At 40.5% G+C, this 15,325-nt stretch overlaps 1 protein-coding gene across 1 annotated transcript in view; it reads left to right on the top strand.

The window, feature by feature from the left end:
* LOC144519922 (eukaryotic translation initiation factor 3 subunit H) overlaps nt 1-15,325 on the top strand; it is a 67,137-nt gene that overhangs the window by 44,774 nt on the left and 7,038 nt on the right. Inside the window, exons 4-6 of the mRNA XM_078253452.1 lie at nt 1,442-1,541; nt 4,470-4,619; nt 14,724-14,844. Of these exons, the coding sequence (XP_078109578.1) occupies nt 1,442-1,541; nt 4,470-4,619; nt 14,724-14,844 (371 nt within the window). The remainder of the gene's footprint in view (nt 1-1,441; nt 1,542-4,469; nt 4,620-14,723; nt 14,845-15,325) is intronic.

Below are 15,325 nucleotides of genomic sequence, written 5' to 3'. Positions count from 1 at the left end.
AGGTATACATTTAATTTAATTTTAAAACCAAACAAATAAGGCCCCCACTAGATCCTTGCCAGTTTAAGTACTCTGTATCAGCAATGTGCTCTATTGGGCTTAAACTTCACTTTGTGCAATTTTTGTCATTCTCTTGACCCTCTTATTTTGGTGCTTGTTTGGCAGCAGCAGATTAAAGACCAACAGAGAAAACCCCTATCCCTGTTCTCCATAGCCGCTTACTTTAACTTTATCTAATCTCTCTCTCTCTCTCTCTCTCTCTCTCTCTCTCTCTCTCTCTCTCTCGACTGAGCCATTCCTTAGAGCCAGTCTAGATACTTTTATGTCTTTTTAAATGTTACTTTAGCGTGACTCTTCAGTTTGTTGAATTTATTTTATATAATAGAAAGCCTGCTGTGCAAATGTCATATTGCAATGGTGAGACCACCAGCTCCTTAACTCTGTACTGCTCAGATTTGTTTTATAACCCTAAAATGGATGAGTAGAATTTCAGTTAAGTGACAAAATCAATCAAGTAATAGATCTGATGGGGAGGAACTGTATCTTCCCTGATTGGTTTTTATGGTAGCTCCATTCCAGCTAGCACCTTAACAGGATTTTTATTTTTTACTTATTACTTTAACCGAGGACACTTTTCAGATGTTTTCAGTATGACTTATTTCTGTTTGTAAATAGAAACTTGACACTTTTCAGATGTGTAGAAATAAAAAATAAAAACCCCTGAGTCTAGTGGTGTATAAATACTCTTAACTTCATTTTTAGTACGGACAACATACATTCTGGATTAGAGACAATATCGTAGCTTTGATCTATGATTGTGGGCAGTGCACAATTCAGACACACACCAGTATTCCTTGCATGTAAGACAAATCTTGTCATTGCTGTTGTCACATCATGCCAAATTACACTTGCAAATATAGTTATGCTTAGTTTTGCTTCTTGGCAAGAGAATTCCAGAGGGTGTTTGTTAAATCTCTGTGTCTTCATCACCAGGTTAAACAACATTTTAAGCAAATGGTTGAATCTTAGTGCACTATATCACTGAAAGTTATAGTGATAAAGATAATAGCTTCAGGTATCCTATCCGCTCTGGTACTCTATATATACTATTTAACTATGTTAAACTATGTAAATCACTATGTGAGGATGTTTTGGGTTGTGATTGTGTATTACTGGATCAACACTCACTCCAGACTTTCAGATATGCATACAAATATTGACTATAGAATGTATGTCAGCAGATGACTGTAAGCCTTTGCATGGTACTGATTGCGTAGGATCAACCACACAAAACCTAGGAAGCCACTATTGTCTTACCTATCTTAGAAAGCTTAACCTAAAAGGGAAATAAGATTTGATTGTTTTCTCAATTCAGGGAATTTGATTTAAAGAGCCATTTTACATTGTTCTTTCTACTCATCACTCTCCTTTGTCATTCTAGACCCTATAAAGACGGCACAAGGCTCCCTGTCCCTGAAGGCCTACAGGCTTACCCCTAAACTCATGGAGATCTGCAAAGAGAAAGATTTCACACCTGAGGCGTAAGTAACTCAATACATGGGCTCCCATTAGTTACAGGAATACAGAATTAAAATGTTTTTGCCTTTTCAGTCCTTTGATTCTGCTTATTCAATTGCTTGTGCATCCACAGGGGAGGCATTTAGTAGCAGTTACAGATTGATGATGATGATTTATCAGTTCACCCTCGCCCGTCAAACAAATGTAACATGTTTATGCTTTTTCTGACCCCAAGGCTTATCGTAATTGCTTTTAAATTGCAGCTAAAATGAATGTAATGAGGGGACCATTTTCCAGACAGTTCAGGATAGTCCTAGTGCACAAACCCACACATGCATAAAACACGCATGAAGGGACACACATGCACTCACAAATGCAAGTTAACAGCTCTGTGAAGAAGTCCCAGAGGTATCAAATTGCTGTCCACTCAGAAAATGTACATTTTTTAAATTCACTAAAAGCAAGAGTGTTTGCAGGGAGAATGGGCTATTTAACAGCATCATTTAATTTCTCTTTTCCCTGTATGTCTCCACCTGTGTGTCTATTGCCAGCAACTCTGTTATTGACCCAGTGTGTTTGGCCCAGAGTTGGGATCCTTCTCATTTCTGCTGCTTTTCATTAGTGATTAATGATTTATTACGGCTCCAATCTGTAGTGATCTGTGTTCCCAATAAGCCCATGATTGAGAGAGGGCAGCAGAGGGCAGGAAAGGACAGTAACACCACATCACAACAATCTTGTCTCAATCCTATTATTTTCAATATAGACTGGAAATGTGACTCAATAATGTTTTGTTTTTTTTTCTCTGAAGATGCAAAACCTCAAAAGCGTTTCATTACTATTCCCGCCCAAAAAAAACAATGAGCGTAAAAGCAGCCTCTTTTATGTTGGTGTATTTGATGTTACAAAAGCTTGCACATATTTTACACCTTTAAAAAAAACTAAATGAAAGGCAGGGATAGAAGAGTGCTGGATAGACCCATCCCTTTGAACTGACACCCCCCCCCGCCCCCCCGTCCGCTGGGCGATGGAGGCAGTGGTCAATAGCCTCCACTTCAGCACACAATATGAAGTATCAAATTAGTCGGCCTGTGGAGTCACCCTTTGGCTTTGTCCAGCAGGGCCCAACTTGGAAAGAGCATGGCATTAAGTGCGCCAACGTCCAGAAGGGTTGAGCAATTTGTCCTGCCTAGAATGTGCGGTCCTTCTATTTCTTTATAGACGCCTTTTTTATATTGCTCTGCAGGCATTTGAAAAGGTCATAATTTTCAGGAAATATTATAAAGCACTGCAGATAGATACTTGTGCCAATATGTATACCAAACAGCATTTATATCATTATAGATTTTCTTTTATAGACTGATGCTATCCATACAAATTTTTGATCTCCCCACTCACCTGAGGCAGGCTTGTACACTTCCACTGCCTCAGAGTTTCCTCTTAAAGTTTGCCTGAGGTGATGCTCTACTTGAAATACAAAACACCATTTTTCAAAATTAACTCTTCAGAATCAGATGAGGCTCCACACCCATATTTATCACACTGGCAATCATATTATGAACATCTCTGTTTCTGGTACAGTGCACATGGTTGATTAATGCAGTGAGCGTATTGATCCCATAACAAGCAAGACGCATCTCACAAGCCAACATTAGACATATGCAGACATTAGTTTGTAGCTCATGCACTGTGCACAAGTGGCAGGCTGAACGAAGGCACTCAGTCAATGCTATTGGATTTATGTGAGACATTAAGCAAAGTTTGAAGTTCCATTTTGTGCTAACAGGCCCATGTCAGAGAAAGATAAAGAGAGATGCAGCTTTTAGCTCCTGAGGAACAAGAAGTGGTGGTTAGAAATCGGTCAATGCTTTCCACACTTATCAGCAGAGCCCATAAAAAAAGTCATTTAGGCTACGGAGTCTAACATTGCTCGGGGTATGCAACATGGACATCCTATCGTATTACACCATTTTCAGATACCAAAATGCAACATAACATGCATAATATTACTATTCATTTTGCTTTTATTTGGCTGAGGTACAATTTACTGAGAAGTACAAGCCAAGTGGTTACCATACAATGCCCCATTTGCATCCTTCTTTTTTTAAGCATGTACGAACAATAAATAAAATGTGAACCTTTGTCAAAAGCAGACCTGAGAAGATCTCTGCCCTCAACAAGACTGATGTTAAATACACAGAGTTGCGTTAGAATTACAGGTAGAACAACTGTTAATCCCACTGACTCTCTGTTCACTTCAAATATATTCAAAATGGCTATGGATCAGCGAAGACCTGACTGTTTCTTTGCATGAGTTTTGAGTGTTGTGTCCTCCGTGTAGTTTTTGTACATAAACAGGCACCCTTTTTTAAAACCACTAGTTGTCTCAGACAGAAAATTATGTTCCCAGGGCGACCTCTAGCTCACCCAGTAAGAGCGTGCGCCCCATGTAGGCTAAGTCCTTGGCAGCGGCCCGGGTTCGAGTCCGACCTGCGGCCCTTTTCTGCGTGTCATCCCCCATCTCTCTCCCACCTTTCCTGTCTATCCACTCTCACTGTCTAATAAAGGGAAAAATGCCCCAAAAAATAATCTTAAAAAAGAAAAGAAAATGATGTTCCCTCTAGTTTTAGTATAAAAGTATAACTGGTATGGTCAGCACAATACTCAGTGATGCCATTTAGGGCTTGGCAGTATGTTTGAAGTCTATATCAGAATATTGATGTATGATTCATTTATTAATACTAGTTAATAGCACAGAATGCATATCCTAGACATTCCTGACTTGTTGGGTTAGGGTTATGGTTAGTTGTCAGCTCTGTCATGTGTTGAATTAACTGTATGCAGTCTGACTGAAGTGGGTAAAAGCATTGTCAATCTTTTTCGGAATGACAAATTGTAACTTAACCTCTTCCCCTGCCTCTGTCTCTCCTGTCCCGTCCTTCACTCTCCAGCTTGAAGAAGGCTAACATTGGCTTCGAGCATATGTTCGAGGAGGTGCCTATTATCATCAAAAACTCCCACCTCATCAACGTGCTGATGTGGGATCTGGAGGACAAGTCCACAGTCGCTGATAAGCATGAACTGCTCAACCTCTCAAGCAGGTCAGTCGTGAGCTCATGCAGCCATTTACCAAGAGGGCCTCAGGCCAGACATTTTGGTTGTAAAAACCTCAAGAGTGAATGCAGACACATTTGCTATCAGGATCAACAACTTTTTCCCAGGAGCAACATTTACAAGATGTTTCTGCATGGTCTTGTACGGCATTGTGTGGGCAAAATCTGTCCTCTATAAAATAGCACAACCTTCAATCTCGCTGTAAATTTTCTAATTTAACACTGACATTGTAGGGAACTTGTAGGTGCTCTAACAGGTTTAACTGCTATAGATACTCATGAGTGATTTAGTTTGTCTCTCGACTTTTATTCCCAAATTATTTGAATTAATCTCTTTGTTTTGTTTATTTTGAAGTTTCAAAGCTCCCGTTTGCAAATTAATAATCTTATATTACACTTGGAGAGACTTGTTCCATGCCGTATGATCACATTACAGCATCTTCTATTTTTATGACACTGCCTGTATCATGTTATTTTGTAAACACATGAGCAAGATCCAACATGGAAAAAAATACTGTCATAATAATGTTCATCAACAGACGCAAGTGTGTCTTATCAGCCTGTGCAAAATCACTCCACAATCAAATCCAAGAAAACAGGTTATTGATGGGAATTACATCACCCCAAACAATCCAACATGAAGCAAAGTGTCACCTTAATTTGATTAATTTGCACATGGTTACCATAGCACTGTGCATACATATCTTTTGAAGAAAAATGTCTTCCTAAAAGCATCTTTTACAAGCTTTAAAACGATGTCATGTTATCTCTTTAAACCTGCAGGGTGCTTTCATAGACATGAGTTAAAGCTACTTCTAAATTAAAATTGATTTGACATTAGGGAACTCCTGGGCATTAATCTGTGTCTTCTGTACTGTTCTAAAGTGTACCAGATTGGTGGAAACAATAATGGGTCTATTGATGTGTTTTGGCTTATGTTTATCTACCATACATGCTTTCAGTGCTGTTTTCACACAGTTCTTAGGAGGGCTAGTTTGATTTTATCTTTTTATTATTATCAGAATGAATTATGAATGAATTCATCTTACTAAACGGGAATAGTTTGTGTAGCCAAAGCTCACACTTCTGTTCCATTGTCTTCCAAAACCTATTAAAAACGCATTAAAAGAGCCATATTATTGCATTGGGTGACATATTCCTTCATTACAATAAACGCAACACAACACCATAGACATAGATTACAACATCAGCTGCATTTTTGATCTCTGGAAATCAAATGCCCAAAGACACTTTACTGTGTTCACCCTGCTTTGTTAGTTTGCCTCACCATTTGTCATTAGCTGCGGAAATTATCGTTAGAAATGTACAATGTGTGGGTCAGATTTGGATCATTTTCACAAGGTTGAATATGCAGCTGATGGCACTAATGAAGAAAGGGTCAGATTTGGTGGACTTGCGATGTCATAAACTGGAGTACTCTGGAGACAATACAACAACGAGCTGAAAAGCATAACTACACTGGCCGTGTTTGCTGTAATGAAGGAATATGTCACCCAGTACAACACTATGGCTCTTTTGTGTGGGTATAATCGTTTTTAGAGAATAATGGACTTCAATGGCACATGAGAATAAGCTATTTGAGGCAACTTCACAGATAATACTTGTTAAATACATTCTTTTGTGGTTTTGCTTGTTTTGTTGATCATAATGAAAAGATTAAAGATAACTGCATCCTAATCTCTTAAAAACCTATTTTAACCTGCTTGGACTGCAGTGCCAGATGGCTGAGGGATACAACATTAGGACATCTCAAAATGTGTAACTTGCCAGTCATGGAATGGAATTCAGTTTGTATTGTGCATCTTAGGGGCTATAAAACAAACCCCAACAAGTATTTGTTTGGATCGAATCTGTAACCCACAATGAAATAGCAGCCCACATACATAATCTGGTCTATGCTTTACCAATTATCTTATTTCAGGAAGTTATTGGTGTACCCTTGGGTATGTACCGGATGTTTGATTGGGATATCCAATCCAAGACTAGGTACAGTAAATGCCACATCTAAATGTCATAACTTATTTATTCAGAAATGTCTCCAAATTCATCAAACTTTGTCTTCCATCACTAATGAGCACAATATGAACAAATATCACCCCACCATATCAACGCACAGCCTGGCTCTTACAGTCTCACATTTATATCTCTGAGGCTCTCAGCATCAGTCTCAGGAGAATTTATCAGCAATCATTTATGGAGATAAACTGCTGCAATTGGAGCAACAGCTGTGAAGCTTCCCAGCGGCAGGTGTGAGAAATTAGCACAATAACTACTCAAAGTGCTGATTTACACACTGTTAGCGCACAAAACACTCACAAAACAAAAAAAAGTTACTTGTACACTGCAATACAGCGCATCAGGAGTTTTTGTGATTCTTCTCAGCTGTGTCCTATCTTGTATATAAGTAAATCATGAATTAAATCAACACTCCTTTTGTACAGAGCTCTGTAGAATGCATGTGCCTGGCCAAAGTTAAGTGTGGCACCAGCACAGTCATTTGTTATGAATTGTCAAATACAGTAAAGGGCAATACCTCACCTTACTTGCATATTTTTCCATTTTCCAAATGACTACTCTGAAGTTGAAACATAGCTTTTGATATGACCAGAAATGGGGCAAAAGCGGCCTGGCCCTCCTCGTGGGTTTCCCAGCATGACTGCCCATGGGATGTCTGGCAAGATGAAATTGTTCCTGAAGTCAGATTGCTACACAGCTCTGTCCTTGTATTGGATTGTAGCGTCGGTCTCTCTACTTCGACTGACAGCCCCGCCCTTTTCTCCTCATTTCCTCCCCTTCAAAAAAGACAACGATAATGGGTTTTATTTAATGTTTTTCCTTTTGTCTCATTTTCCAATCTGCAGCCCCATTTGTCAATGTCATCTACTTCTCAGGAAGAGTGAATGCAGTTTCACTCCAGCAAACAGGGTTGTTCTTACCACAGATGATGATGTTGATCGTGGTGATGGATTGCATGAATGTAAATTAATTTTTGTAGCCATTTTCCACCACACAGCCTTGAAATTCCTTAATATTTGCAATGTTAAAAGCAGCCTATTCATGTCGGGCCACAAAGCTTAATGCATGTGGGCTATCTGTCATGGTCTTCACCCATTTTAAGATTTGCCCACTGTCTAGCGGCTGACATTGTTCATTATAAACCATCCCTGAAACCTCATATTTAGTTTTTGTTCCTTGTGAATGAGCAACTCGTCAGTCCATTACTTCCCGTCTGCTTAGTGTAATTGGCCTTCTGCATAGAAATGTTGGACAATAGAAGGATATGTAAACAAAGCTTTCTGCTCTACAGGACTACCCATGATATGTTTTCAATAAGGGAAAGGGTATTGAGTGTAGGGAGAAAAGACAAGAACTGTAAGGCTTTGTTAGAGCTGCAGCTATAGGACGACTGAGCAAGCAAGGAAGGTGAAGAGGCATAACTGGAAATCAGACCACAAAGGAGGTGCTGATAGAAATGTTGCTGTGAAGGAAATACGCTGTGGGAAAATGATCCTTGACAGACAAACTTCATCCAATGAGATGAACAGTTGTCTTTTTTGGAATGAAATAATGATAATGGGCTGGGAGGGAGGAGATTGGAATTTAAACACAAAATGAATAGGGTATTCAGTCACATTAGGAGAAGTCTGTTGGAAAAATATTAATTTTATGCATACTTGTAAACTTAGTCATGTGAAAAAATTAGGACACCCATGCTAAAGTTGACTAAAAAGAGGAATAAAAAAATCATCTTTTGCAAATTGATCTTAATGCCTTAATTAAAAAAATGAGGAAAAATCCAATCTTTGAGGACATCAATTTTCTTTGTGAATGAATAATTTATCGTAAATAAATAAATGTTCTTCCTTAAAATACAGGGGGCATAAGTGAGTACACACCTATGTTAAATTCCCATAGAGGCAGGCAGATTTTTATTTTTAAAGGCCAGTTATTTCATGGATCCAGGATACTATGCATCCTGATAAAGTCCCTTGGCCTTTGGAATTAAAATAGCCCCACATCATCACATACCCTTCACCATACCTAGAGATTGGCATGGGGTACTTTCCATAAAATCATCTCTCAATGCAAATCAAACCAGCTATTAGGCTAACTGAAATAAAACCATGCCAATCTCTAGGTATGATGAAGGTATGTGATGATGTGGGGCTATTTTAATTCCAAAGGCCAAGGGAACTTGATCAGGATGCATATTATCCTGGATCCATGAAATAACTGGCCTTCAAAAATACAAATCTGCCTGCCTCTATGGGAATTTAACACAGGGGTGTGTGTACTTATGCCCCCTGTATTTTAAGGAAGAACATCTATTTATTTACGATACATTATTCATTCACAAACAAAATTGCTGTCCTTAGAGATTGGATTTTTTCTCACTTTTTTAATTAAGGCATTAAGATCAATTTCATGGGTGTCCTAATTTTTTCACATGACTGTATGTCGGGACACTGTTAAATCAAGGCTATGCCATGTCTTCTTTAAAACCTATTATTCTGCTACCGAGGCAAGCCAGAGATCCGTATTGTGCCCCAGTCACCCGGTTTACTCCATCAGAGTAAAGCACTCATAAGACTGGAAGTCACTTCCTTGGCAGCTTTGTTAAAGAACTCCCCTCTGAACTTTCAATTTACTGAATGTATGCCCATTATTGCTCGCATATCAATACAGTTTTAGAATGTGTCCTCTATCGTCCTGTGTGAATATGAGCATGTAGGCCGGAGCACAGGTATAGCACACTGTTTGGGCTGCCATTGAACCTGACCTTAAAACAGAATCAGTGATGACAGGAAGTCCCCTCGTAGACTTTGATTTCTAATTCAGGATTGATCGAAGGCTTGCTGACCCGTCTGAATAATTCAACCCTCTGGAGTGTATGACCAGACGATATGTAGGGTAGAAAGCATTTTTCTCTTTTTCCAACCACATGTAACTGAAACATCACATTTGAGTGTTTGTTTAATTGTGTGCACAATTATGAGCAGCAGTGTGTTTTCCTTGCATATTCAGGCTTTTATAAATGTACAATAACAACTGAACATTGGACACTGCTCAAAAAACATGAACCAACTGTAAAAAACAGAGCAAACTCAATGCGTTTTGAAAGCAGTGAAAGTAGTAGTTGCAACCCTTACCCCGAAATTCCACCAACTGCGGATCGGCTCAGCTGCGTGTCGGCTCCGTGCTCCGCTGTCCTTCAATACCCACCAGGTCCGGATTTGTTGCGGAACGGCTGTGGCAATGACCGACAGCTGAAGTCACGAGGACCGACGAGATCTCGCGAATTCATGTAGAATAGAACCACAAAGCCAACAACAGTTTGTTTCCATCCAGAGGAGTAGAGGGGAAACAACTCTGTGCTGTGTTTTCAAGGTGTAGTGTAGGGAAATATGATCCGCCGTGAGCACGGTGTATTTTATTTTGAAAATTAACCGGATGTTTTATTTTGTGGAAAATTGGGGGTTAGTCACCAAGCATGTGTCAAGGACAGGGAAAGACGCTCAGAAATTCAGAATACAAACTGATAACGAAATAAAACTAAATCCAGTGCACTGAAACCTACACACACACACGCACACACACACACACACACACACACACACACACACACACACACACACTTCAGTCCAGCTCAAACATTAGACACATACATAAATGACAGATGTTGTGAAGGAACCTGCTCTGACTAAATGTTTTCCTTTACATATATTATGAATGCACACCACACAAATTAGCCACCACATTGCTCGATGGAACACTTTTAAATGGGCTTTCGTCAGCGATAATCAATTTTGACACAGTCGGAGGGACTTGGCAGGGAAGTGCTGTGGGGAGATTTGGTCCTGGGCCATCAGTTTTCATGTTTACAGCTCTGACACTGCATTGGGGGGGTTGACAAACTGATCACACAACAATCCTCACAGGCAAATATGATGGGACTGGAAATGGCTCAGCAGTCTAAACTATGGGAAAGACAATCTGAGATTCTGAAAATCATACTTACATGCTTAATTTTATGCACATGCATGTAACACTTTAGTATTCTGGTGTGTGCTCTGGTCACATACTTTATTTACACTTACAGACATTTCACTAAGATCTTCTGACATTAAGGCTAAAAATTAGAATGCATTAGTACACTAATTAAATGCTGGCAGTTTGTGTAGTAACTAATGGTTAAAAGTGAACTACAGTACCTTTTTGATGTAAGATTGTAATTAGTAATCAGTTATGTTGCCATTTGGGAATTATACAATTCTAGAAAATTCCCTTTTTAATTTTTCACAGAGAATGCTAAATTTGTAGCTGCATAGTGTCTAAGTGAAGAGACACTACACCTCACAGGAGACTGACATTTTAAATACAAAAGAAATTGGCTCAAATTGAGACGAGTTAAATGTGTTCTGCTCAGGTCAATTCTGGTTACATTGGAGCTTGTTCGTCAGTGGTACAAATGGTTATTGGCAATTCATTTTAAAGCCCCTTTCCCATGGGACAAAAAACCCTCCAACACCCACTAACATCTGGCTTTTATCTTATGTGAGAAAGTGAACAATCGGCATTCATGCCCAGGACAAATGACTCTGCAGTAGTCACGGGTATTTATCGGCTACAGCTCAGATGGCAGGGATGAAACACTAATTTTCGCTCCTTTGCAGCGTAATGCTATGCTAACTTAGCCACAAATTCAGTCGCTCCGTGCAAGCAGAGCTCAAACATCGTTCCAAATTAGTCGGCACCAAGTTTGAAAAAGACTGAATGAGTAACAGATATAGAAACCACTAACATTTCACTGGACTCAATGCTGCTTCCTAGTGTTTACTTACCCTGTTTTTTCCGGCGCATTCATGTCATTGAACGTGCCACACCAGAAGGAGAGAAAAAACGAAAGACATACTCATCTGCTGGAAATGGGAAAAGAGTCTATCGCCTATTTTTAGCAGGTTTTCCAATGTTTAAAAAAGCTACATATACATGCTAATGTTGGTGGGAAAACGGTATTAGAAGCTAGTTAGCAACAGAAGATGGTGTGTGTGTTGAGCCAGGATAGAGAGGAATATTGATTTATACAATTAATTGAAAATCTTACAGCACAGAGGAAAGCAACTAAAATCACCCAAAACACTCCACTTTTCCTTCACATACTCACACAATGAAACGCACACAAAACAGTTACATCAGCGCAAGTGTACACAGCTAAAACACACACAGTGCTGGCAGTTCTTGTGGGTACAATTGCCATTTGAATACACATTCAGAATCTGTTTTCCCACGGTACATGCTGCATTATGTTGCACCCAAACATTCATAAATGAAACAATATCATTCCACAGAGGAAAGTACAAGGGGAAGATGACTTGAAGTAGAGCACTGCAGCCTTGTCAAGGTTGAACTTAAGGCGGTAGTAAGACATTGTGTTAAAATGGGGCTCATGGGAGGAGAGAGAAGAGGAGTGCTGGAAGAGTTGTGTTTAGTGTTGTCAGCATGGCAGTGTTGGGAAAAGATGAGGGGTGTGATACCAGAGCAGAGAGATGAAGCACAGGAACAAGAGGAAGGGTCCTCAGGTCTGAGTGCTCAAACCCCCGGAGTTTTCATGTCAGATGTCTTTCAGAATACATAAAAGCAACCGAATCTGGTAGGAGGTGAACTCAAACATAAGGTCAGAATGGATGGCACACATGAACTGTTGAAAAACATGAATGTAGCAACCACAGGTCTCTGAAGGGACATCTTAAAGCTTGAAATAGTGACTACCACTAGCCGCTGTTTATCTTTGTTTGTGGGTTAGGGTTAACCCACCATCCTAACCCTGTGGTTAGTGTCAAAGGAAGGAGTATCTGTATATATCCATGGGTTTCCCCTTAAGGTTTTCCCTCACACTGTTGGGTTGTTTGTAGCGAGGGGGGAACACTTCAAATTTCATCAAGTTTTTCATCTGTAGGTGGTTAAACTGTACAGATTGCATTTCCACCTGGCTAAAGATTTTTATTACAGTGCAAGCCAGGCCACTCGCAGACATCTGGTTGATTATGTGTTTTTGGATCTCATTTTGCAGAGACGTGTGATGTCAGTCAGTTGGTCAGTTTGTTGCGTTAGCTCCGCCTACCCTTTCTGGTTGACCAACCACTGGAAAAATGCGTCAAACTGTGCAATGGCAACCACAGACACCCAGTTTGTAATACTGTAAATGCAAGGGCTTTTAATCAGTGGGCCCTTGGCTCATTCACATTGTCTTACCTCATTCAGCGATATATAGTGACTTAACATTTGTTTAATGTAAAGTAACTTTTACTTAAAAAATGTTTTAATCATATAATTGGCATTTGTGCTGGAGTTGATTGCTGTGGCTCAGGAGGTAGAGCTGGATTTCCACTAATCACAGAATTGGAGGTTTGATGCTTGGCTCCTCCTGTCCATGTGTCCAAGTGGGCAAGACATTTAACCCCAAATTTCTCCCGATGGTCAGACCAACGCCTTGCATGGTAGTTTGCTGCCATCGGTGTGTGCATGGGTGAATGCTTTGGATAAAAGCGCCATATAAATGCAGTCCATTGTGTGTCCACATTGTGTATATAGCAATAAGTAAAATTAAGTTCAAATTAAGAATAGAAGAAATGTATGGTATACTTTGCTGATTTTAAACCAGCTTTGTGTCATCTTTGTGTGGGCAGTGTGTTTACAAGGTTTTCGCGGGGTCTTAAAAAGACTTAAATTTCAAAATCAAAATTTAAGGCCTTAGAAAGTCTTAAATTAGCTGAAGTATTGTGTCTAGTTCTTAAATAATCAACAGGTCTTTAATTAATTATGTAATGCTACCTTACGGAGCAATTTTTTATTTTTTTTTATTCCGTAGTGTTGTAATGTTAGTCTTTCTTTCGCTTTCCAATTGTAGCATACCACAGACATAAAACAGATTTTATTCTTTAGGTATGTGGAAGTGCAAGTTTAGCGATATTTCGCCATACAAAAATCCAGGTGCTTATAACGTATTTGAAGCCTACTGCTTCTTATGCGAGCGAGAAAGCAATTAAACTGGGAATGTTGGGTGTACAGGCGCGGGAGTCTCATGCAAAAGGTGAGAAACATCTAACTGCTGTGAAGGGTCTCCAGCAAACGACAGCCAGCCACTTCTGCCGAGTATCTGCCGGCGATGCCCAGCACTACCTCCACACAGCCTAGGTGAGACCCAGACAGCAGCTTCACAACTCCCGTAAGTGACCCCTGTGTCACTTTTGGATCAGAGCCAACAGAGCGGAGGTACTCTGGGTTAGGTACCGACACCCGGTGCCAATATGTAGGCTTTCTACTGGGCCAAATAGCAACGCAGATTTTGGTGCCTCATTTCGGTGCCACTTAAATGCCTGTACTGCTCTCTGGTGCTCTGAAACGGACATCAGAGGCAACCAAAGCATCACTGCATGTGATGCTAGTTAACATTACACTTCGCAGCAGGTAACGTTAGCTTACCGTTAGCCAGTAGATGCTTGAATACGGTTAGATGCTGAAAGCTAAACAGTGTAAAGTGTGACTGTATTTTACTGGAAAGGATTCCAGCACTGGGACACCAGTCTGCAGTCAAAGCCAGAGTGTAGCTGCACCATAGACACCTGTAGTGCTCAGAGTTGTCGGAGAAACAACACAGACAGGACGTAATGGTACATTCAAATACAGTTGGTAAGCTGGTGGTGCATTCAATGTTATTGTAAAATACCCATAGTCATCTAGTGGTTATTCTTTTTGTCGTGTAACTGCATTGGACCCTGATTAATCGCCGTGGCGCTGGTGCACAGAGCTCCCAGCTCTGTGACGTGTTTCGTGCCATCCACTGAATTTCGGCAGACCTCCGCTGGGAGCTTTGTGCACTGCCGCCACGGAGGGAAGCCAAACACCGTTCATCTAAACACACTGCCTTGACACTGAGCTGGATTTAAATTGGCAACATTTCTCTTTAAGTTAGGCTTAGGGGTGAATGAACGACTGTACGTCACTGCTGCTCACAGGTTTTGATGGCAGCACAAAAACTGTTTGAATGACATGCTGACATTTTTCTTCCAGCAACCATTTGGAGAAGAGCCTTCAGCTTCTGATGGACAGGGTGGATGACATGTCGCAAGACATTGTCAAGTATAACACCTACAGCCGCAACCTGAGTAAACAACAGCAGCAGAAGCACCAGGTAACTCTCGAGCACACTCGCACATACACACAAGCTTTCATAAACTGAAGCACGCACACACCACCTACAGACACAATGAGTAAGCAGCAACTGAAACATCCGCTTACCAGCATGCAAGTAAGGGAAAGAGACACGCACGCAAGCACGCACGCACGCAAGCACGCACATGCAGCCCCAAACTCAGCAGGAAAACAGCAGGTATATTTCTTTCAGCCATGGACACAACCAATTGTAGCTATAATCACAGCAGACAAGCAGCAAGCATCCACACACACAAAAATATAGTATGTCAGGCTCAACCCACTAGTGGAGCGGTAGTCTGGCTCAACGGATGTACACTGCTGGGATAAAGCCTGACATCCTGCTCGCTAACGCCGCTATCAGGGCTTAGCGCCGCCCCGGATGGTTGTGATTGGTTTTAAAGAAATAAAAACAAGCCAGAGCCGTTTTCCCCTATCCCAGAATAGATACAGTGGTGTGA

Source organism: Sander vitreus, chromosome 6 (genome assembly GCF_031162955.1).
Source record: "Sander vitreus isolate 19-12246 chromosome 6, sanVit1, whole genome shotgun sequence".
NCBI classification, from domain to species: domain Eukaryota; kingdom Metazoa; phylum Chordata; class Actinopteri; order Perciformes; family Percidae; genus Sander; species Sander vitreus.
This window is presented reverse-complemented; position numbering and strand designations above follow the sequence as displayed.